Below are 25,198 nucleotides of genomic sequence, written 5' to 3' on the forward strand. Positions count from 1 at the left end.
TGAAGTTCCTGAATTTCTTTTGAAATAAACCATGATTTTTTTACACTGTAGCCATTCATATGTTCACACATGACGACACATCAGAAGGTCTCACACAGTATCACTCTGGTCTTAAGTGAAACCAAATACACAAGCGCTTTTTTTGTTTGATTGTTTGTTTTAAAGATTTTTTTCAATATGAAATAAAAGTCATCTTTAGTCCTTATTTGCATGTTCGGTATTGAGCAAATCCAAAAAAATTACTTCAATATTGTGATACTTGGGTATCACTGAGTCACCCTTACAATATTGACTAAATTTTTTTTAACAGGTAATAAGTAGCTATCTGAATACACTTTTAAAGTAAACCCCTCGGGTTTGTACGCTGCGCGGCCTAAACAAAAGTCACACAGTCTAATATTTTGTTAGACTGCCTTACGCACAGCAGATTACAGCTGTGTCATCATTTTGATAAGCTTATGCAATGTCACAACATTCATTTCCATCCAGAGTTGCATTCACTTTATTGGCAAGATCTTGTATTGATGATGGGAGAGTCAAGCCGTTGTAGTCTTCTTCAGCTCATTCAGTATTTCAGCTGACCTCATTATTTTTGGGCACTGATTAGCCTCACTGATTTTTTAAGGCTGCACCGCTGTTTAGTCAAAAGAGAAAAGTTCTCTTCACATGCATGTGGAAATGCTCTTACAGAGCCTGAACATCGCCGTGAGCTCTGCAATTTCCAAACAAATTATAATTCAAGGGTAGCTTTTGATTCTGTGATTTTTGTAATTTCAATGTATTTATTTAGGCTTCTCTATTTTGGGAAACAAGTAGGTCAAGTGTTATGTGTAAATGGTTAACAGAGCTTTGCAGTAATGTTTGTTAAACATCAAATGATAAAGAGACTTGATCCACCTAAAGACTGTGAAGGCTTTGGGAAAATAACTGAGATACATTATTCAAAACGAAATAAAAACAGCTCTATGCGTTAGTCACAGCGCGACCTATTTACCCTACATGCCAATCATTTTTGTAAAATGAAGAAAGTATCCTCCATGTGTCAGAAATGGGCTTGTCTCTGGCTAACGTCACGCAAGGCTTCCTGAAGAGTGAAGTGTAGTGAAGAGCTCTCACTCTGACAGTAGTAAAGTGTCCAGAGCTCCTTATATCTAAACGTGAAACTATAAAATACACTTTCGTGTTTTTTTAACATGTATCTCGTAGTGTATTATCACACCGGTCACCATCCGTGCTGATGGTTAAAGCATGTGTCAAAGTTACCGCCCACATTCGCACTTCGACAATTCAGCCCCCTTTATATTCGCGGCTGGGAGTGCGCCATCCTCTTGTGCTTACACTATCTTTGTCCGCTGGCCGGCGCAGTGATCGCCCTGCTGGTTATGGAAATCTCGCCGTAAGTGTCGCTCTGCTGCTGGCTTGAGGAGAAGGGAGGGGTGCAGACAGACGTTTCCGTATCAACCCTCTCACCGAGAAAGCCCTTCGGAAAAGACGCTTCAGGTACATTTCTAAACGCATTTGATAAATTCTCATCGAACTGTTGTCCTATTTATTTATTTTAATCAATGCGATGCAAACGTTCCCTTTTTTCCTCTTGTTTTCGCTTGTGTGCATCGCATGGGGTTGGGAGATGGTGCTGAGCATGAATGGACCACTGTGTGTTGAACAATGTTGATATTACACCGGGCCCACAGTGCATGTATGCCAGTACACTGTACTTTAACTAAAGGCTAACTGTTGGGAGGCACAGCTACATGTGTTTGTTGAATTTTTTTTTCTGGTTGTGTCGGTGGCCGTGGGTGTAGCCTCACATCACGCAGTGATGGAGAGCGGCATGGTCGCATCGCACAGAAACTATTTTCTTAAAGTGGTTTGTGGTCTCAGGCACATTCAAACAAGTCCCAGTGAGTGGCTTAACTTTACCTTGTGTCGACGCTAAAATTAGTTACTGAAATATCTGAGGTGTTTTGGAGGTAAACCATTGCGTTGTTTAGCCTTACATAACAGAGACATTCAAATAAGAACGTTTCTCGAACATGAAATGTTTATCTTGGGGCAGATGGGCTTATTAGCTATAGCACACATATAGCACATATAGCATACACTAGCTGAGATGATGATGATGTTGGCCGGATATTTAAGCTAGGTTGACTCGAATTCATTTTGTGTTAGCTAGGAAAACAATACAAAACACAACAAACTCCCTTCAAGAGAGAACGTGTTGGGTGTATTTTTATTTATTTATTTTTTTTTTTACTGTACTTTGATAATATTGTCAACGCTTCGAAGAAACAAAAGCCTACAGACTGTTCATCAGGTACACCGCGTTATACTGACAGGTTACTATGTACAAGTGCGTGCACGCGCGTGTCTTCCCGCCGTACTGCCGTGCGCGTGCTGAGCCTGTTAGACTTGAATGGAGGAAGCTGCTCGTTATGGCCACATGCCTTTTCCCACCCGGGCAGGTATAACCCGTTTGTCCACAAATTAGCCACTAATTTGCAGCCTTGGTCAAATCTACTTGCTACAAAACTTAACTATGTTTCCAAAAGTGTGCAGCAGAGCTGATTTAATGTTCAATCTGCATGTATAGATTACTGTTGCATTTTTATCTTATTCTCGGTGACCCTTAACACTTGCATTCATTCAAGTAGCTACTCATTGTTATTATTATTATTTTTTTTGCTTCTCATGAGGGCTATCAATCCATTCAGATATTTAATTGCGAATGATTGCATTATTGTCCATAGTTAACTCGCGATTAATCGCAAAATAATCACACATTTTTTTTTACCTGTTCTAAATGCACCTAGAATGGTTATTTTTTTAATACTCAGCATTAACATGGCAGTGGTCAAATATGCGCACATTATGCAAATGTATGAATATTATTTTTGCAACGATCCCAAATGCTGATAAATTCTGTCCAGAATAGTCTCTTGAATAACCCCAAATTTCCTGCTTGCACACAAAATATGGTGGAAGCGTGAGATGGTAAACTCAAGCCGAGTGAACAACAACAACAGATGGGCATATAGAAAGTAACTTCACAACTTTACACTTGTAGAGGTTAGCTACACAATGCTAATCAGCCTGTAAGCTGTAGCCACTCATTTAGCTATCGCTGTTGAAAGTTTGTCACATGTAGAGTTGTCCAGGCATCTCTGTTGCAAACTATACAGCGTTTGATCTGGGTGTGGGGAGGAGGGCTCTCACAGTGGTACCTGTGACTCGACGTAGTCCGGTGCGAACTCCGTTCACATTGACAGTAGATGCAAAAACCTTTGTCCTTGTCGAGAGAACCATCGGAACATGTCTAAGTGGTAGCATGTATCTTACAGTTAACCTGGTGAGACAGCATGGTAAAACCTTTGCATACAAGGTTAAGTTGTAAATGTGAGTTGGAGGTCCCCTTAAGCATACAAAATTTGTCAGTGTCCATCTGAGTAGCAGCGACTGCACAGTGTGTGCCAGATACCATGCCCACATTTTTCCTCCCACTGTCATTCTCTCCCTTCTCTCTCTGTTTTTTTTTCACTTCTCTCTTACTTTCATTCAGTCACACACACACACACACACACACACACACACACACACACACACACACACACACACACACACACATAAATGGCTTTGTGAAATAGCTGTGGGAAGTGAGAAATATGCAGCAATCAATTGCTTGGCTGGTTAGAGAGAAGGGAAAGAGATGTCAGAGGTCTGCTCTGCATGCACAAATCTGACCTCGCAGTGAGTGATTATATGTTGACCTACTTTCTATGTACTGTAACTGTATAGTTGTCATGTCATCATCCAGTATATACCACAGCAGGCCTCGGCAACAGCTGTGCCTTACTCTGCCTTTTAACAATATGGGACTTATCAGCACTCTGGCTTTACACACACACACACACACACACACACACACACACACACACACACACACACACACACACACACACAGTGCTGCAGAAGGTTAAATCTTTGGTGAAACTGAGCTTTTGGGCCTGACAGATATGTTTCCATCCAAGTTGTTACTGTTGGTTTGCCAGCAGAATCAAGCAGCACAGCACTGACTAGAAGTTTCCTTATGTCTGCATCCATGTTTCTCTGTTCTGACAAGGTTACTCAGGAAGTGAAGGATTAAAGGAATGGAAAAACTCACCAAGCGAGCAGTGACAGATTTCTGTCCAACGGTGGCTAATTGTTGTGGAAACACCCTGTCTGTCTGCTGCAGAAGGCTGAATGATAAATCTTCCTGCCCAGCCTCTTTTGTTTTGATGAGATTTAAGGCAACTCCAAATAGGGAGTTGCCTTAAACCTCATCTAAAAAAAATAGTGTCCAATGAGTCAAAGTGAGAAAACGCCCTAAAGTAAAGATGAAGACAGGTCTTTTAAAGCTATGAATATATATTCAGAATAACATGAGAAATTATTGTCAATTACTGCTTGGAAACCCTGGAAAATTATAATTTATCAATGAATAATGGATGATTAAAAATTTGTGGCCATATTGTCCCTACTGGTTTCACATCTTGCTTTCATACATGGGCCAGTATAAAAAAATTATTAAAATATAACCTTTGTGAGAGAGCTGGATTTGCCCGGCATCAAGCGATCAGAATCAGAATTCCTTTATTTGTCCCGCAGATGGAGAGATTTCTTTGTCACAGCAGCCAAAGGACTGTAATATTACAAGAAGCAGTAATAATAGTAAAAAATAAACTATATAATAAAAAGGTAAGAAATGGGATAGACTCCTATATACATATAAACATAATATTGTACAGTATGGACAGGTATAAATATGGGTATTTAAAAAAATGTCCAGATAGTACAAACCAAAAATGAGAAATTAGTTTTGTAAAGAATTTGTAGGGCTGGCCTAAAAATTCAAGTTAAAAAACTCATGTTATTGAAAAGAGTTTGCTATCACTACTGATGGTAGCACTGTCTCACTGTTGTGATTTGTTGAAGTTAGCTCATGATGGACGGTTGTAGGCAGGAAGTTCATCCAATCACTTAACAAGTATTTCTTGAGTGGTTAGGGTGTCTCTAGTATTCCTAGATGGTTCTGTCCATCAAACCAACTGGTACATAGGGTTCTTAAAAAGGACTATTAAAAAGTGTGAAATTGAACTTGTTGAGCAACGCTGAAACCTTCTATAGTGTTGATTTGTAAGGCTTTGCTTGCATCCTGTTTAGTCAAAGAGAAAGTGATTACCTTTTTTATTTAAAACATCACTCATCAAAAGTTTAGAGGACATGACCTAAATCGTGCTGTTGCCTTGCTTCAAGGTGAGAACCAGCTAAGGGAATGTTAATTGTTCACATTCTGCTATTCTTGAGTCAGCAAGAACAATACAGAGAGCCTGACACTGAAACAGCTAATTCAGCCATTGTTGTTTAGATTACTTACACCTATGCATTTCATAGGGTGACATGATTTATGGGAAAACAGCTGTTCTTGGCTTGCCTTCAAAAGCTGTTGACAACGTGGAAGAAAACATTTATTGACTGCTGGGATGTCAGCCATGGCCAGCAATGGACTCAATGGCCTTTGAAGTATACAGTATTATGTTTTGCACTTGTAAACATTTTTCTGCTTGCACAACCTGACAGGAACAGTTTTGACATCTGCTGACCTGCTAAATGTTTAACCCGTTGTACAAACATGTAGTACGGATGTATATTTGCAGCTTTTAGTAGAAGAGAATAGTCTGACACATTTGTGCCTTGTTATGAGTTAGTGTCTTGAATCTGCTGTCACCAATTGTTTACTTTATATTATCTGTTAAGTTAAGATGCCAGTATGATGCCAGGGCTAATAGCTCTGTGGTAGTTAATAATTTATAATGTCAGACAGACGCTGATGGTTTGCTAAATAACTGACTGCACATGCAGGATAATTACTCTGTATTATCTGCTAGCAGTGCTGTATTTCCTGAGCTGAACAGTCACTGTCTATAAATCCATAAATCATGCATCAAAGAGGAATGACTTCCCATTAGTTTGACCATTAGCTACTATACAGTAGATCCACTTTACTAATGTAAGAGTCAGAGTATTGAATTAGATATGTGTTCCAATATGGGGTGGCTGTAGCTCAGTTAGAGCAGGTTGTAGTTTGAATTTGCTACCTGAACCTGGCGATTCATTGAGATTGTTTTCTATGTCTGGATACGGCAGCTTTCATTCAGTGTTCTTGGTGCTGCAGCAGGACTCGGTGAGACAACAACATTCCACTGACACATTAAATTACTCAAGTATTGTCCACACAGAGCTTTCATACAAGACCCTAGGGAACTGCTCTTTCACTGTTTTTGTTCACCCATTTCACCCTCTGACTTCTTTTACAACTTCAGACATGCCACCCGCAAAAGTTATCTGACAGCTCCTCCGCTTTCGGCGCAGAGAGAGCCCCCCCAACACCTGTGTCCATAAACATGGAGAGGGTGAAGATGGTGGACACCTACGGGTCCCTGGGGTGCATCTTAACAATTCATAGTTCTCACATGATGTCATGCCCCCAGAGGAATGCCCCCTTGGAAAAAAGATCATTCCTTGCTTCCCACCAGCACAGGAAGCAAGTGAACCACTTTTGTTTGGCCAACAACAGGCAAGGAGTCGCGCCAGGGCAATGCATCAAACGAATTCCATCTGAAAAAGAAAACCCATGGAGGAGGAGATTGTGGATTTGCTCCATAAGATAACAGTGGCAGCCATCCAAATAAACATATTGGCACTAAATCATTGTTAAGCTCAAGTAAACACAAGTGTATATACTTATAATTATTGTATTTTTAACCATAAGGCACATGTGTAATCATCTTGACATGGTTTGTTGTTGTGTATTTAGGGGATTAATTAAGTTAGCTAGTAAGCTGAGAAGTCGGGATGCTGCGTTAGCTGCAAATAAACTCAAAATGTAATGATTTGGAAATCCCTTCAAGCTTGTGTTTAGACTGATATACTTTGTTGGTAATTTTTTTGGTGATGTCCAGGGTACATGTACAACAATAATACTAATACAATAATTTTCAATATCAAGAGTTAGTTGATTAGTACTTGCCTTAGCTTTTACATTAAAGAACTTCTTGCTCTTCAGCTCTCAAAAAGCAGCGTTAGTATCTCATCCACAACGAAAAAATACATATAACTGTCTGTACATCAGAAGTATAAGGTGAGGGATTCCCCGCAAGGTTCACATAAATGTCACCAGAGTCGAGCTCGGGCAGGGACCTGGTGTTTTTTTTAACGGCTGAAAGTGCCCCAAATTTGCAGTTTGTGTCTATGTCGTTCCTTTTATACAGTTGACAGATGATCTAAATAACTATTAAATCTTCCAGCTTTTGCCATGTCTCTGCGTGAAGTCTGGTCTGAGTCACCATGGTGCCCTTTCGGTCAGCGAGCGGGTCTCTTCACTGAAAACTATGAATAAACTGGACTGGTCAGACAACACAGAGGCCCTCTACCACAAGGGACAGAGCGGGCTGTTCTTTCTGAGGAGGCTCAGGTCTTTCAATGTGTGCACTAGGCTGTTACGATTGTTCTACCAGACTGTGGTAGCCAGTGCCATATTCTTTGCAACAGTGTGCTGGGAAGGTGGCATCGGGAGTGGTAGTGCCATCAAGCTGAACAAACTGGTGAGGAAAGCCAGCTCTGTGGTGGGGATGAAACTGGACAGGGAGGAAGATGAGAGGAAAGCTGCAAGCTATAATGGACGATCCCTCTCACCCTCTCCAAACCGAGCTGAGGCAACTCAGGAGCATGTTCAGCCACAGACTCATCCAACCACGTGCCTCAAAGCGCTTTGGGCGCTCTTTCAGCGATCAGACTACACAACACCACCATCACAGCTCCCAACAGCTCTTTTCTCAGCTGATTAATTTCAAACATACACTTCACTGTCACAAAGACTGTTTCTTGTTCTGTTGCTGTTTATCTTAAGAGTCCTGCACATTGCACAGTTGCACAGGTACATTTCTAACATTGCGTGTCGGGTACAGACAAGGACATTTGCTTATTTATCATGTTTTTTTATTCAAATTGTTATTTTATTCATTCCGATATCTCTCTATTATTGTTTCTATTGTTTCCCTCTGTACTGCTGTGTTACCTGCGATTTTTTTTTTCCCAAGGGGGATCAATAAAGTGATGTATCTAATATTATCAAGCTCTCTGGTTAAAAAAAAAAAAAAGGAAAATAAGCAAAAAAAATTGTTGAAAGTGAAGGCTATTTTTGATAAATTGTTGAACTGTCCTTACCCTAAAAAAGAGGTTTGTGTTTCCATAGCAATGGCGGAGGCCCACCAGGCAGTGGCGTTCCAGTTCACCATAACACCAGAGGGGATTGACCTGCAGCTGTCCTATCAGGCCCTTAACCAGATCTACCTGTCCGGAGTGCGATCATGGAAGAAACGATTCAGCCGCATGAGGGTAAGGATGATGGGAAATCTTTGTGTGTGTTTGACAGTGTGTGGTTCTTGTCCTCATATTTTACATTTACCGTGCTGCCATATTGTTCAAAACAGTACGTATCTGACTAAACTCCAGAATTGTTTATATCTTTCTATCACTTAGATTTTATAGTGTAGTTAGTTAGTTGTTAGTTAAACCTGATATCTTAACTTTGAAAGTTTGATGGTCAGCATAGCAATGGGAGATGTGCCTCATTAGAAAAATGGCTGTCTGGATCCATATCTTGTCTGGTCTTTGATCTATTTTGTAATGGGTAAATGGACACTTAAAACACATGCTATTTATGTCATGTATCTCTAGCCACAGTGGAATTTGTATTTTGTAAATGTAACTGAAAGGCGTTTTTGCACACAAGGTTGTCACAGAGGTTTTTACAATCTGCACAACATATGATGCCAGCTGTCCTGACTCCCCTGGTATGGATGGATGCCTCATTTGTGCAGTGGGGAGCTTAGTGCAGAAGGCCTTATTACAGGGTGTGCGTTCCCAGGTGTATTGGTGAGGAATGCTGAGCCTTTCCTAACATGTACTGACATGCATGTTTGCCACTGCTGTTGTGACAAAAACATGATTTACAGTACACATCATGTACTGTACCCATCTTTGATCAAGTGGATAAGTGATATGGATGTGAATTATACAAAAATGAATTCTAACTTTAAAGGTACTGAAAGGGGGCATCAGTTATTTAAATGTTGAAGTTAACCGCAATAACCTCCAGTTGGCTCTGAAAGGACTCTCTGTTTTCTATGGCCCATGTCAGTGTAACAGAGGGGGAATAGTTTAACCAGTCACAATGCTCACTTTCTTCTTTTGTGGTTACAGAACAGTTTGATCAAGGGAGTGTACCCTGCCAGCCCTTCTTCCTGGCTCTTTGTCGTCATAGCAATTCTGGCCACCATGTACATGCGCTCTGATCCCAGCATGGGGCTGATCACCAAGATACAGCAACACCTGCCACTAAGGTACACAGAAACACACAAATACCTATGTCTTCAGTTTCTTAGACAGACAATGCAGCTGTTCTTTTCTCTTTTGCGTACTGAACAATTTTTTTATGGACATCAGTTGTATAGTCTACAACAACATCTTTGCCAAAGTAGAGCTAAACTGTTAAAATGCTTATTGACATTAGTAAATTGCAGATATATCAGTTTGTTTATAGGTAACAAGAAATTCCAGTTTGTCCACTAGAGAGAACCAACAAGTTTATTTTCACTTTGTGAAATGTGCCAGTTAGTATATATGTTGGTCACATATGAAGAAAATAAACAGATTTAAGGGATCGTCATCAATTTTACAAAATCCTGTCAGCTCGATATCAAGATCAGCCTCAAAAAACCTTGTTTGTTGAGCTATTCTTGAGAGTGCTGCCAGCTGAAAGTGACAGTTCCACTTCAAATAGCAACCTGCCATATTCACTGAGGAGGAAAAGGGATTTCTGCTGATCCAAGCAAACATCATGTAATAGTAAATAAAGCCAATGAGTCATTATGGATCAGTGTGGTGTGGTGCCTGCAATTGAACTCTCACCTACTTGCCTCCCAGTCTATTCACTAACTGTAGCTTCACTTACAACATTGCTGACTCACTGTCTACAACATACACTCACACACACACACACACACACACACACACACACACACACACACACACACACACACACACACACACACACACCTGCTACATTCCACCCTTATAATCTTTGTTCTGCAATGAGAGGCTGCAAATGGGATATATGAGCACTGATATGAACACTGTATGTAAAGTACGAAAAAAATGGATACGTTATGGAGTATGTTTACCCCCTATTCTTATATTTGTCTTGATTTTATTGATCGTATGTATTAATTTCATGTTGATTACATTCTTAATGCATTTTATAATATTTATGTATTTGATTCCACGTGTCTCATTGTGTTCTGCTGCTCATACTACATATTATCATACTCTTATGTGACTAAAATATTTCACTTCTTGATCGACCCAGCAGATGGAGCTGTTGTACTTTTATAGATTTTACTTGCATTCATGACCATTTAGACCATTTTCTACTGTTCTAGACTTGACCCTCTTTAATGTCATTCACAGATTTGTTTAAATTAACTCTTATTTGCTTCTTTGTTAAGATATGCATCCTCTTGGAAAGCGTTGTATATCAAGATACTGATTAAACAGTGTGATTATTACACAGGTGTGCCTAATGAATGATGTTACATATTTTTTGGGACTTCATATGAGCTTTACTCACCATAACTGGACATTTTTTGCCTACCACCTAGTTTACGTCATAGCCTTTGTCATAAACTGCCAATTTCTGGCTAAAGATTGTTCTTCAGCTACCTTTAGTCAAAAATAACATAATATCCTAGTTTGTTTTTATTTTATTTCTACTTTTTAGCTCCAGGTGACATGATAAACATGCTAAAGTGAACGTTTTACCACTTAAGGACATATTGCTGTACATAGCCAGTAACTGTTGTGTCCCCCTCTCTTTGTCCAGTCTTCATGTGTCGCTCAGTTCTCAGGGTCAGACTATGGTGTCAGCGCTGGTCTTTAGCACTCTGCTGTGGCTCTCTCTCATCCTGGCGCTCAGATTCTGCCTCAAACTGCTGCTTTCCTACCACCAATGGATGTTTGAGCAGCACGGCCGAGTATCTAACGTCACCAAAGTCTGGGTGGTAAGATGTCCTCTTACTTTGTGTGACAGCACCCTCATGTGGATGTTTTCCAGATGTTGCCACTGACCCAAATTTAATTAAATAATCTTTTTGAATATTGGTCATTGTCACAGCATGGTGTCAAATCGTAAACAAATGCTTTAAATGTACAGGTTGTATGATCCCCACAGTTTCAAAAATATTTTATCGATTGTTAATAGCAATAAACTGTGTTGAAATGGTCTGTGTGTCTTAGACCCTACTGAGGTTATTATCGAGCAGGAAGCCTCTGCTGTACAGTTATCAAACCTCTCTACCTCACCTGCCTGTACCTGCCATCAAAGACACAGTGAGCAGGGTGAGTGGACAAACACATTATATTTACATACACTATCGTTGTATATATCGTGCATTTTTTTGGTGACTGAATGATGAAAATAGAACAGCAGAACAGACATTGATAATAATTTTGCAGCCATGAAGCAGGTTGTAGCTGATGCTCTGTGCTCTCTCTGTCTCAGTACCTGCAGTCAGTGCGTCCTCTACTGACAGATCCAGAGTACAAACGAATGACCGAACTGGCCAGTCACTTTGAGTTAAACCTGGGAAACCGCCTACAACGCTACCTGAAACTCAAAGCTCTGTGGGCAACAAACTATGTAAGTGTACACAGTCACACGCCAGAGCTGAAACAATTAATGAAATAGTTAATTAGTTGATCCACCTAAAGTGCGCTTGTAACAATATGTTGTCAACTAAGCATTGATAATTATGAAAGTAAAATGCCACAGATCTTCCAGCTTAAGGTCCAGCTTCTTAGATGTGAATATTTTATAGCTTTTTTTGTAACTTACTTGGGTAAATTGGGTGTGCTTTGGTTTGATTTGTTGATCTGATTTTAAAATATGTAACACGTGAACTTTTTTGGGGAAATATATATATATATATATATATATATATATATATATATATATATATATATATATATATATATATATATATATATATATATATATATATATATATATATATATATATATATATATATATATATATATATATATATATATATATATATATAAATTGTAAAGACTATCATCTCTCATTTTGCATTTTTATCAGACAAAGCGCTTTGGGCATTTTTATCAGAGCCGTTTTTTTTGTCTTTTGCCAATCACACCTATGATTAATGTATTTTTTCGTATCTGACAGGGTGTGAGTGTTTGCGTTACACCGCCACATCTGGTGTCAACTTCAAGTTGAGAAAATTTCTTTTAGTTAGTTATTTTTTGCCTGTGCAGGTCAAAAATGTCAAATGAGTTTAAAAGACTGACTCACGCACCTCATGCACACTATATGTCCCTCTGCTGCCAGCAGACACATGGCAACCTCCCACCTAGTGCAGCACCAACATCTCTAAGTTTTAAAATAGAGAGACTATTATTATGAACTTAGTATTATTATTTTTTTATTATTATTATTTTTCTGGTTTATATGTGACTGATTTTATATTTTAAACACTCAGTACAAAACACAAAAAATATGTGCAGAAAGAGAGTTTTGTTTTGTCCTGTTTGTTTTATATAAACAGAAGAGTGTCGTGTTTTTGGTTCCAGGTGAGCGACTGGTGGGAGGAATATATCTACTTGAGGAGCCGAGGTCCTATTATGGTCAACAGTAACTACTATGGCATGGTAACCAACTACCCTTCACAGTAGTACAGCTACAGCATTAGAATTTTTTTTTTATCTTTTTGGACTCTTTAAGATAAAGTTGAGCCAAAATGAACAGTTCCTCTTTATTTTTCTGTAGCTTTTTTTCTTGCTTACATCTTTCCTTTATTTTACTCTTTTTTCCATGTGTACTTGTGTCTCCAAAAGCATACATATTGAGAGTTTGTATTTGTTTTCCATGATGTTGTTTTGTGTGTGTGCTAAGGACTTTCTATATGTGACGCCAACGCCTGTGCAGGCAGCCAGGGCCGGCAACACCATAACTGCCCTGCTGCTTTACCGTCGCAAGGTCAACAGGGAAGAACTCAAACCGGTAAGGGGGGTGTTCTTTCTTCTTATTCTTACTATATTAATTTTATTTACTTTTAAAGTGAAAATAAAACTTGGGACTGGAATTTGGCCTACTACCTAAAAAATAAAAGCACAATAAAATGTAGTGTTAAAAAAAAGCAGGGATCATCTCCTCGATAATTAACAGACTGGGTTAAAACATTATAAACACAATGATACAGTTTGACGTTAAAAATCAGTGTTTTTTCAACAGACCCAGGAGGTCAGGAGGGAAAGCATAGGCAGCCAGAAAAGGCTTAAATGTAAAGCTATTTGGAACAGCATATCACAATCAAAAACAAGACACATTATAACACAATGGAAGCTTCGTCTTTTTTTGTCATGTGAGTGAGAACTATTGATATAAGTGATAAACAAACATCGACACATTTTCACGGAGCAAAAGCTAAATATTGTTACATAAAAGTTGTCGGTTATGGGGAATGGAGGAGCAGGGGAAAGAAGATGTAAGGCTCTAAACTGCTGCTACCATTCAGCCTCAACTTCAACCTTCACCTTGGTCAAGTTTCTGTCTGGGTTAATTCATTAATTTTTCATAGTATGAATTGATACATTTGTCACTTGATGTGTCTAAACAATATAAATGTGTACAGACATGTTCAGTATTAGTAAACCTTGGCAAAACAAGTGTCCTCATCATGTTAAAAATGGTTATACCAAATGCTTCATCTGCTCATTTAAGATGTAATGTGACGTTTTGACAACCTCATCCAGAGCGTAAAGTACTTTGAATGAGCACTTCTTGATTAAGCTGGACTAGCATTAGAGAGGATGTACATGAAACAGTAAGTATTAATAACAAGTGTGTGTGTCTGTGTGTCAGACTCGTGTTCCAGGCACTGTCATCCCTCTGTGTGCAGCTCAGTGTGAGAGGATGTTCAACACAACACGCACACCAGGAGACCAGACGGGTAACAGACATACATCTACGTGCACACGCACACACACACACGCACTCGCACACACAAACACACTGTGCGCACACTCTACTGCCACAGATGGGTCCTACAGTTTCATATTCATTCAATTGTGTAAACTGACATTTGAACACTGAGCATTTCTCCCTGGGATGTTTCGTCTGAAATTGAGAATGAAAGTGCATTCATAAAGGGAACACAAACACATAAATTGCTCAATTTTTAGACTAAATGGCAAAAGCAAAAAGAGTATGGGAAAGTACACTCAGACATCTGTCTGAATTGGCAGGCTATAAAAACTTCATTATTTAGCCAGGGGAATAATCCTCTATTCCTCCACAGATGTGCTCCAGCACTGGCAGGACAGTGAGTTTGTGGCGGTGTACCACAAGGGAAGATATTTCCGTCTGTGGGTTTACCGGGCAGGCCGACTACTGTCCCCCAGGGAGATCGAATACCAGATCCAGAGGATCTTGGATGACCTTTCACCTCCGCAGCCTGGAGAGGAAAAACTGGGAGCTCTCACCGCTGGAGACAGGCAGGAAACAGTCAGATGGGGCTACATATGGGAATGTTTTTGTTGATATGTAATGTAGTTCTATTGTGTTTCTTACCCTTTTTATTTAACATTTTCTTTAGTATTGTATCATTATTGGTCCAAATGTTAACAAAAGGTCACTCCACCAAATTTGAATCTGCTAACTCTCGATATACAGTGGAAAACAAATACATTTTTCAATTTTGATAGCCCAAAAAGGAAAAAAAGCTTTTTTTTTCTGCTTTCTAACATCAAACCCTCAGTTTGCTAGGTGAATCTGTCTGAGGTTTTGAGTGAAAAAGAAGATTGTTTGTTCACCTAACACAGAAATGTCTGACAGAATTGGCTAAAGCAAAGTTGATGAGCAGCAACAGTTTAGCACCAACAATGTGCTAATGTATAATCTTACAAACTAGCCCTTTTTATCAGTGTTTTCCATCTGATCTGAACTACAAGAGTACTAACACCATATAGTGTACAACAGTCTTCTAAAAATCTAAACTAAAAGTCTAGACAAACATTTCATTGAAGTTGTTGTGGCTGTATGTGGCAATTGGGTGTAAACTGTGTTATAAGTGTATTGTTCCACAGGCTACACATGACTATGATTGTCTGATTGCTGGATGGCACCAGAGTGAGCGTACCTCACCTGTGTAATGACTACGTATTCTGTTTACATGTGATTACACACAGCTGATATTGTAATCCATGTTTGCATAAATCTAATCCTCTGATCAGAAATATTGAAACAAGGTCAACGGCGTAGTTTTGTGCCAGTGGAGTGTTACTACAGAGTGTCAGGGATTTATGATAATCTCGGAAGGCATTCAAAAGTCTTAGTTTAGTTTCAGTGCAGGAGCAGTGTTTTCTGTGGGAGACAATTACTCCCTTTTGCATGATATGACCTCTTTAAGAAGTTTGGATGTTGTTTTGGCTCCATTTGTACATTATTGTCTCTAATCTCCATTACCAGTGTATCTCAGATCACATTACACAAAAGCAAATTACAGTAACAGAAGCCTGTCACACTGATTGCAGTTGCACTGTAAATGACAAAAACATTAGTCCTCCTCATGCTTCTTTGTTTTAATCTGAGATCAGAACAAATGCAAAACAGGGTTGGAGTTAATAATTTTATAAAAGATGGAAGTTGTAGATTTCAGGAGCCATCTTTTGACATCACTTGGAAATGGGGGAAAGAATGTTTTGCTGCCATGGACTAGCTGCCACAAGCTGTATTTAAGTCAGGGCAGGTTGATATTCATACTGTATAAGTTGATTCTGATGTAGAAGAAAAGCACATGAACTGAGCAGAAGAATGACTAAGTCCAGGAAATGAGGGTGTGTAATTGTGTGTATGTGGGGGTCTTTGTGTCTGTGTGTGTCTGTCTGCGAACTGCAATGTGTGTAATTGGTGCCAAAGTGTGTTAGTGTTGATGGACAGCACAGATAAGAGAGTAGTTGAAAGGTTTGCCTGAGCATTCTCAAGAAAAACAACTGACACAGCACAGTTACAAACATTTGCCACATCCTGTGGCCCACCTCCTGTTGCTTTGAGGGTGAAACTGTCTGATGGCTTAACTGTGAACTTCTGAGACAATCAATCACCTGTGGTAGATGACTGTTGGTAGATGACCCTGACTAGGGTTAAGTACCTCTTATAACCCTATTTCAAAATACCTGAACTTTCTCTTTGATTTGTTAATCAGATAAAACAGTTGAAATTGTTTGACAGTGACATTCTCACATTTAGAGAACAAATGTTAAGTCTTGGATCTGGGAAATTCTGACTGTCATTTTCACTATTTTATAACTTTTTATAGACTAAATGAAATTGGTCAGTTTAACAACCAGACTACTGCCTCATGGCTGCCTTACTTATATAGATTTTTTTAAACCAAGGCAAGACTTTAACTCAGCTGCCCAGTGTGCCTGTATCCACCATTGCTTTGAGCTGAATGCTAACGTCAGCATGCTAATGCAAATATCATGTTTGGGTTAGGCAATTTTAAAAAGAAATATTCACTGAAAATAGAGACTCCAAAGCTAAACAATATTACCATCCTCCAGGGATTCAGCAATAATCAGTGAAATATGATTAAGCAGTATAGCGGCGCAGCGCCATTGTTCCACCGTCTGGGGAGAACCCTGGTTCTGTTCAGTTCATCGCTGATGAGTAAACTGTCCTCTGAAATAAATCAATAAAGGATCTTTGAAACATTTCGGACACTGCTGGAGCTACATTCATAAGAGGCAGTTGTTTGTCTTTTTGTCATTCCTTTGGACATGCACTGGATGTGCAGAAGTTGGCAAGGGCTCGCAAGTACTGCTCCAAGATTTGAAGATTTGATGATTTAATTTGAAAATCAATTTCCAAAAGTCAGGGGATAACCAAAGTTAAAGATTTATCTCCTGGGGATCATTGATATCTGTACAAAATCACACGGCAGTAATTGTTGAGATATTTCAATATTTTAGTTTTGCTAAAGATGTACAGTCAAAGATCTTAACTTGGTTTCTGTCCAAGAGTCTCAATGTAAATGCTGTTTTTTTTGGTTTAGAATTGGGCTAATCTAAGTGTCTCTTTTTCCTTGAATGTTTTTTGACATTCATAACTCCAGTAGCTTAAAACATAGTTTTATAATTCATAAAGTCCTTGCAGATTGTCCTGGCAATTGGATAGAAACATGATTTATGAGAAAATGACAAAGGGAGGCTACAGTGTCAACAAGCATCGCCAAATAAATCTTGTTCTCAGAGTTAAATGCGTCATCTTTATCATAATAGGACATCTGCAGTTTCCTCTGTCATGAACCTTCTGTGCTCTGTGGACTTTGGACTGCCTGTGCTGTTATGCGCAATTAAAACACTTTACATGAACATTTGTGATCAATCATATGTGTGTGTGTGTGTGTGTGTGTGTGTGTGTGTGTGTGTGTGTGTGTCTGTTTAGTTGCAATTTATTTGGTCTGATGCTTATAATGATAATATTGATCTTTAGTTTTACATGTTTTATTGTTTGTATGTCACCTTCTCCCAGAATGCCTTGGTCTCAGATGAGGAAGCAGTACTTCAGCTCCGGCATCAACAAACGATCACTGGATGCCATCGAGAGGGCAGCCTTCTTCATAACCTTGGACGATGAAGAGCAAGGCATGAGGGGAGAAGACCCGGCAGGAAACTTGGACCGCTATGCCAAGTCCCTGCTCCATGGGAAATGTTACGATAGGTAAGGAGGACGCAGAGAACAGAAATTAGATAGGTGATGAGAAACCATTTGGGGCATTGAGATCTCAAACAGAGATTTGTTACCCCTTACTAAACTCTATGCTTTTTAGCTGCTTGAATTCATACTTTGCCAGCCTCCAAAACTGTGAAACACCCCATTATACTAAGTTTTTTTTTTAATACTCTACAACTACAACTCCTTTGTATGCCCTGAGTAACTTCAATAAAATCAGTCTTTAAGATGAATAAAAGTGGCAGATAGTGTGCCTTTTCTGAAATTATACCAACAGAAGTTTCTTAAAACCATCCTAGACGACAAGGAATTGTTTTACTCAATCTTGAGGACCTGTCAAACTAGTACAGCGACATTCACAGAATCATTCCTGTTTCAACCACAGCAGGATTCCTTTTAAACATGAGTGATGAGTTGTGGACAGGACACAGGCAGGAAGATAAAGTGAAGTGAAACCTTTTGCTGACTGGGTGTAAGTTAGTAGTGTTGTGCATTAGTACAGCCTCACTAGCACTGGTGTAGAGTCTTAGTCATGTAAAAAAATAAATAAATAAATACATTGTTGGAATAAATTAGCTAATACGTGAAAGACCTTATCATCCTACTCTACATATAGGAAGCACAACTTATCCCCTCTGTGTTTGTAATAGTATTACAATGCAATAGTTTCTAATTACCTTGAAAAAAAATGAAAGGGTAGTTCTTCTCAGCTCAAATTTGTATGATTATTACTTGCACATAAAGTATTTTTTAATTCAAAGAGAACCTGATTATCCTGCTTGAATATAAAGTAAAGTAAAACCTTTCATTATTAATATATTTAATTCATAGCTGTTTTCTCTGTTTTTGTCTGACCCCTCAGGTGGTTTGATAAATCCTTCTCCATTGTGATCTACAAGAATGGGAAGAGTGGACTGAATGCAGAGCATTCCTGGGCTGATGCACCGACAGTCGCCCACCTTTGGGAGGTGTGTGTTTGTATTTGTTGGCTTTTGTTTCACTCACAAACATGATTTTTTTTTGTTTATCCAGCACAGTCTAAGTCAGGGAACCCATTTCTAAGAAAAGGCTGAAATTGAGATAATCATGATACTGCTCCCATCGCCACAGATGCTGCTCCAGTTGAAGTCAGCCTGCTAAATATTTTTGTGATGTCATCATTAAACAGTTGACCCTGCTGACGGACTTCCTCTTTAGAGAACATCTGACAGCTGAATTGAAAGACAAAGTCAGACTCACACCATTAAGTTCTTTACTGTGGTGTCTCAAACAGAAAAATTAATTAGTTCAGGTTCAGTACAAGTACGAAGGATCTGTATTTTCTATGCTATACAGTTATGAAAAGTAAGAAATTCAAATACAAGAAAACATAATCATCATCAGAGCTACAGCCTCTCACACTCCCAGACACAGCAGCAGCTGGTCACAGTAATTGGGCTAATTAGCTTCGGCTAATTATGTTATTGTGTTTAATACATAATAGATACTATTTTAAAACACACCCATGCTTTATGCTACACTTAGAGAGTCAACAGGTCAGAGGGAACACAAAAGTAGTCGATATTAAAAGTTCCACTTTGACCTTTTGGGATCTCTGTATCAAAGTAAAGTAAGCAGGGGATTTAAAAATAACAGAGCAGTAATCCAGTTTTTATTTGGGCTGTATGTGGTATATGAATTTGTATCTAGATATGAATTTTAGCATTCATCTCCCCTTCTCCAGTATACCCTGGCCACTGATGCCTTCCAGCTGGGCTACACTGAGGACGGACATTGTAAAGGCGACGTGGACCGCACGCTACCCATGCCCCAGAGGCTTGTCTGGGACATCCCGTCAGAGGTACGTAGGCCCTGCAGGAAGTCTATGTCTGTTTAAACATTCTGCCCTTTCTTACTCAGTTATTATACTTGAGCAGTCAGATTATTTTCACTGTTTCCATCAATTTAAGAGCATGTGTTCTTCAGACCATGCTGACTTTTAGGATTCTCCTCAGCAGTTCAGATTCATCTTAACCTAAGTGTATTATGTCAGAGTAGCAGTGAAGATTAAAATTATATTTCTTTGATCTTTGCGATGAGAAAATGAAAAACTCTTTGCTCCCCCAGAGGGTGACATGCAACTGCCTCCAGTGCACAGAGCAATGATCAGTTTCCTTTTGTCATTCTGTTGCTGACAAAATCCTCCATGCAGTCCCAGATGACTTTTCTGACGACACGTGAATACTTATTTTTAATAAGTCACCTGAGGATAAAAACATACCTCTAAAAACAGTCAAATCATTCTGCTATACTATTCAAAATGCTGTGCTTGGCAAGAGTTTTCCAATGTATAATGTTCATATACAAATCATCTGTGTCAACTCACACATTAAGGACTCTTTGAGTTTGACTTGATTCACTCTAAAATATCAGTGGTTATTCAGTGCTCATATTCTGTGCTGTGAGCAGGAACAGAGCATGACTCACCAATAACATTTCTCAAACCATTTGTTAAACTAAATGCTGTGGCCTGTTAACTCCATATTCCACGAAATGGCACACCTCAATGGATGCTGATAGTATCTTCAGATTTACCTAAGATAGATCAGTGTTGTTAATAGATGTTAGAACATGCCAAATAATTTTCCAGAGAGAGAGTTCCGCTGTGAGAGAAAGCACCTACAGGACTGCATTAAAATAGTTGTCATGAAAGCAGTGAACCCAAAGTTGACTGAAATGATTCTTGTTGACCTGATGGCTGTCCAGATGAGGAAGGGAGGAACAAACATTCCAGCTGCTTCAATGGATCGTGGAAAGCAACAAGGAAAGCATTTAGCCACCAACAGCCTGTGACCTTTAGTGTTAAGTTCAGCTGATTGCGTAGGCTTTCACACTTTCACAATATAACAGGTCAGCCAGTATGTGAGTATGTAAGTGTGTTATTTGACTAATGAACTCGTATGAAATATGAGTAGGGGTTAACAGCATTGTTAACTGAGAATGTAATGCTCCAGTGCATTTGTTTGTAGAGAAAGAGGAGGAGTATAGTACTGTGACTATGCCAAAGAGCCTTTACATAACATGAAGATGGAGGAGATCAATTTCAGATTCAAACGAGGACAGATTCAATCTTGTTAACCATGTGCAGTGTTTCAGCAAAACGTCTCTCTCTTGCAATCAGCGAGAGACACCCACCCCCGCTGTACCAGCACACATGCTTTCTCTCTCCCAAACACATACTCCGGTCTGAGTCCCCGCAAATGATGCTGTCTCACCCTCGTATCAAAGTGGGGCCAGTGATTAGCCATATCTTTTGGTAATGGAAGGAAAAAACATAATGATAAGAAAGACTTACAGGAACAGCTGTCAGGTAAACTTGAGGTCTCTAATAACAATAATGTTAAGTTGCTGTACAAACATAGCCTATATCTCTCTTACCTCTTTTTCACCAAAATGTGTTTTTTAAACACGAGTTGACCAGCTAAAATAAACTGTTCCCACTTCCCACAGGCAAGGCAGCCACTTTGGGATTTTTATCTGAAGATGTACGTCACCGACATCATGTTTCACTCCCTTAATAGATCGCTTTCCAAATTCCCACTTTTATTTACACACGTCCACCGGATGTTAATAATGTGCCATCACTTTGCGCACCGGAATTTAGCATGTTCACCTGTGTCCGAGCGGAGCCGAGGTGATGAAAACCCATGTCTACTGCAGTCAGTTGGCCAGGGTGTAAATGTAGACGAATGCTCGATCTTAGCTTGCTTATCTGGGATATTTGTCAGAGTGCAATTTGTAGCAGAACGCTGACGCGTGCGTAATGTTACTCTGGCAAACCTGTAAAGTGTCTGCAGTGTGGAAATAACTTAACTTAATTTAGAAAGTTTATATTGAGTGTTGCACACTCTTCAAAGAGGTGACAAGGGGGAAAGATTGGATCACTTTGGTGAGCAGCCAGCAGAAATATTTAACATTCCCCTTCTATATGCTCTATCTCAGTTTGAGCATTTTGATTTATAGATCTTTTTTCAAAGTTGCAAATGGTTTTGAGTTCCGTTCCGTTATCTGCCGCTTATCCGTGCGGGTTGCGGGGATGAAACCTTGTTATCCTGCCTTTTTCAAGGGGTTGTGGGGTAAGTGGTGCCAATCCCAGTTATCACTCTGGGCGAAGGCAGGGTGCACCCCAGGACGAGTCACCAGCTCATCGCAGGGTCATCGCATGGTCTTGAGTTGAAAGGATCAAATTTATGGACAAGAGGTGCATATTTAACAAAACAATTAGATATTGTTATTATGTATGCGTAGCGAAACAAATCAGTGTTTCATGCAGTCACAAGCAAGAAATTAGAGCCTGACTGATACTGTGTCAAATGCTTGTGACATTATAAGCTTAAAACTTTTCCAACTATTTTCATCTTGATTCTTATCAAACAACTTTTATGTTGATACCATATTAGTGTCTGTCCGGGATTTGTTTGGCCCGATAACGATAGCCGATATTAGAAGGAGCACAATCACCGATAGCCAACATGCAACCAATATAGTGAGTTTTTGAGCTGGAATGAAAACAGGCCTTGGATTATGCATAGATTTTTCACCAATATGATTATGCAATAGTACAGTCACAGTGACCGAAGTACAGACAGATGTTTTCTTAAACCAATGTCTTTATTCAAGACTTTTAACATTTAACAGACTTTTTTAAATGACATTTAACATTTGAACTTGTTCAGTCAAGGTGAGAAAAAGTGCAGATTGGCACACAAACAAGCAGAACTTTCAATAAATAAATAAAAATAAATGACTGGTAAGGAGATTTCGTGGTATAGAGTGGGGGAGTGACTTCACTGAAATGTAAGCTGAGCCAAAGTCTCTGGCTGAGCTCAGCCCCACTGGACAAAATAGATCAGTACACCAGCGCCCCCCCGATAGAAATTGGGCCGTTCTATCGGGCCCCGATATATCAGTGGCCGATAATGGGTCGGTCACTGTACCATATATCAGTGATAGGCACTTATTGGCTTATATTTTCTGAACCAATATTGCGATCAAGTACTACGAACCATTAGTTTCAATGTTTGGCCATAACAATTTGTCATATATGTTTTTTGGCAATATTTGCTGTTTTAAATTTGTGTAGATCTGAGGATTATTTTATTTGAGTGAAGGCGGTACCTGCGCAGGTACATTCCATTTAAAGGACAACTACACTTGCAAAATCTGCTGGAACCCAGCATATTTAGGGAATACAGCAGAGAGGAATGAGGGACCAACGACAGAGAATGTCTGTGCCTGTTCTTGACGACCAGAAGCAGCTTTCAGTTTATCTGGCACAAGTGAAAAGAAGAAACAATTAAAGGATTTAAACATTCTTTCCTGCTTTGAAGCCACCCTTTGGACATGTAGGGACTCTAATGGGTGGAGTAGGTATTCAAAAGTAGGTCAGCATGGCACATGAATTCAGCAGATGATAGAATTTTGTGTGTGTGTGTTCAAAGACTATATTTGTGGGTTTAAAATGTTGATATTTATATTGGTGTAGTGTGTATTTACTTAATTTTAAAGAATGATACAAAATTTGGAAGAATCCTTTTCTGATATTTTATTATTTTCCTTATTTGCTTTTTTATTTGCTCATCAGAACCTCCAGCTCATAATGTACTCAATCATAGGCAAGCATAAAGTTGGTACCCTGTCACGATCCTCACTAGCATGTGTCATATGTTTGATGACCCTAGGTGATACAGTAGGCCTGATATACCGGTACTTCTCTTATACACTGCCTCACCAAAAAAGGAGTCACCACCTGGATTTAACTAAGCAAATAGATTAGAGCCTTCCATTAAATAATTGCTAAGGTGATTAATGTGTTTCAGCTGGCAGTAATTTATTAAACCCTAACTGATGCAGTGAGACCATCTCATTCCTTAAACAACTGTGTCAGAGGACATATCCTGTGGTAGTGGAAAAGATGTTACTCTGTTTCACAAGGGTCATATTATTGGTCTTCATCAAGCAGAAAGAAAATGACTGAGATTGCTGAAACCACCAAAATTTGTTTAAGAACAGCCAAATGCATTATTAAAACCTGGCAGGATAGTAGCGAACCATCATCTTTGGGGAAAAAATGTGGTCAGAAAGAAATCTTGAATGATTGGCATTGGAAATCACTTAAACGTTTGGTGAAATCAAATCATAAAAAACAACAGCTGTGTAGCTTTAAGAGAATCCCTTGTCAGTGAGGCTAATTGAAAAAAGGCTTCAGTTTGCTAGGGAGCATAATGATTAGACTCTGGATCGATGGAACAAAGCTGGTTCCGAAAGGACACTGTAAAACATAACATGATAATGTGCTAATACTCATTTGAAAGCTGAACAAAATCATTGTATATGTTGTGTAATTTTGATCACTCAACTTGATCTTTTTGAATATATACTTATTCTGAATTTGATGTTACACACGTTTCAAACAAGTTGGGACAGTTGCAACAAAAGACGGGTATGGTTGTGGAATGCTCAAAAACATGTGTCTGGAACATTATACATGTAAACAGGTCAATTAGTAACTGGTCCATTTGATACCCAATTACGGTGCAATGGCCCATCAGTTGAAAGCCTGTTGTTTACAGTTTAGTGCAAGGTTCACCAGTTTTGTAAAAAAGAAATCATTGAACTGAACACGGCATTTTTTTAAAAACATTTCTTTACATTTTTGAACACAGCATGTGGCCCATAAGACTGGAAATGTTTTGCAGCGTTGAATCCAGGCCCAGACATTACACAAAGCTGAGGCCTCTTCAGCTGTTAAATATTTCTCTTGTTTGCATGAGTTGCTGAATGGGAGGAGTTTATTTCTCTTTAATTCATGCAAATGTTGTTTTGATCCCAGAGGTTTGTGTCCTAGGGTCAGTCAGTTGTTCAGATTCACCACACACAAATTCTGTTCTGTTTAGGTCTTTGGTATTTTTATTTGGTATTCAGGACCTTTGACATATATGTTCTTCTAAACTCTGTAACCTTAAAATGTGAGGGGAATTTGGGTCATCATAGCAGTGGCACAAATACAATTAAAGGGCATATATAGAGATGATAAAGTACTATACACAATATGCAAAAGTACTAAGTAGTAAAAGAGTACTATATACAATAAAATGCTTAAGTGGTTACAAAAATAAGAGAAAATAAGATGCAATACGTGGAACTTAAGGTGCAATAGAAATAAGGTGCAGTTTTAGTTACAGAGGTTATTAAAGCGCAGTACATTATAAATTGTGTGTGTTTTTGCATGAGCCTAATGG

The 25,198-nt window shown here is 39.0% G+C and overlaps 1 protein-coding gene across 1 annotated transcript in view; it reads left to right on the plus strand.

Annotated features, from left to right (window-relative positions):
* Positions 1 to 1,343: 1,343 nt before the first annotated feature.
* The window catches only part of cpt1cb (carnitine palmitoyltransferase 1Cb), a 35,179-nt gene continuing 11,324 nt past the window's right edge, over positions 1,344 to 25,198 (plus strand). Inside the window, exons 1-13 of the mRNA XM_037088770.1 lie at positions 1,344 to 1,500; positions 8,294 to 8,436; positions 9,304 to 9,443; positions 10,982 to 11,159; positions 11,395 to 11,496; positions 11,660 to 11,797; positions 12,755 to 12,832; positions 13,077 to 13,184; positions 14,046 to 14,133; positions 14,482 to 14,677; positions 17,718 to 17,906; positions 18,781 to 18,886; positions 19,642 to 19,758. Coding sequence (XP_036944665.1) covers positions 8,296 to 8,436; positions 9,304 to 9,443; positions 10,982 to 11,159; positions 11,395 to 11,496; positions 11,660 to 11,797; positions 12,755 to 12,832; positions 13,077 to 13,184; positions 14,046 to 14,133; positions 14,482 to 14,677; positions 17,718 to 17,906; positions 18,781 to 18,886; positions 19,642 to 19,758 — 1,581 coding nt within the window. The 5' untranslated portion in view covers positions 1,344 to 1,500; positions 8,294 to 8,295. The remainder of the gene's footprint in view (positions 1,501 to 8,293; positions 8,437 to 9,303; positions 9,444 to 10,981; positions 11,160 to 11,394; positions 11,497 to 11,659; positions 11,798 to 12,754; positions 12,833 to 13,076; positions 13,185 to 14,045; positions 14,134 to 14,481; positions 14,678 to 17,717; positions 17,907 to 18,780; positions 18,887 to 19,641; positions 19,759 to 25,198) is intronic.

The sequence above is a fragment of the Acanthopagrus latus genome, chromosome 23 (assembly GCF_904848185.1).
Source record: "Acanthopagrus latus isolate v.2019 chromosome 23, fAcaLat1.1, whole genome shotgun sequence".
NCBI classification, from domain to species: domain Eukaryota; kingdom Metazoa; phylum Chordata; class Actinopteri; order Spariformes; family Sparidae; genus Acanthopagrus; species Acanthopagrus latus.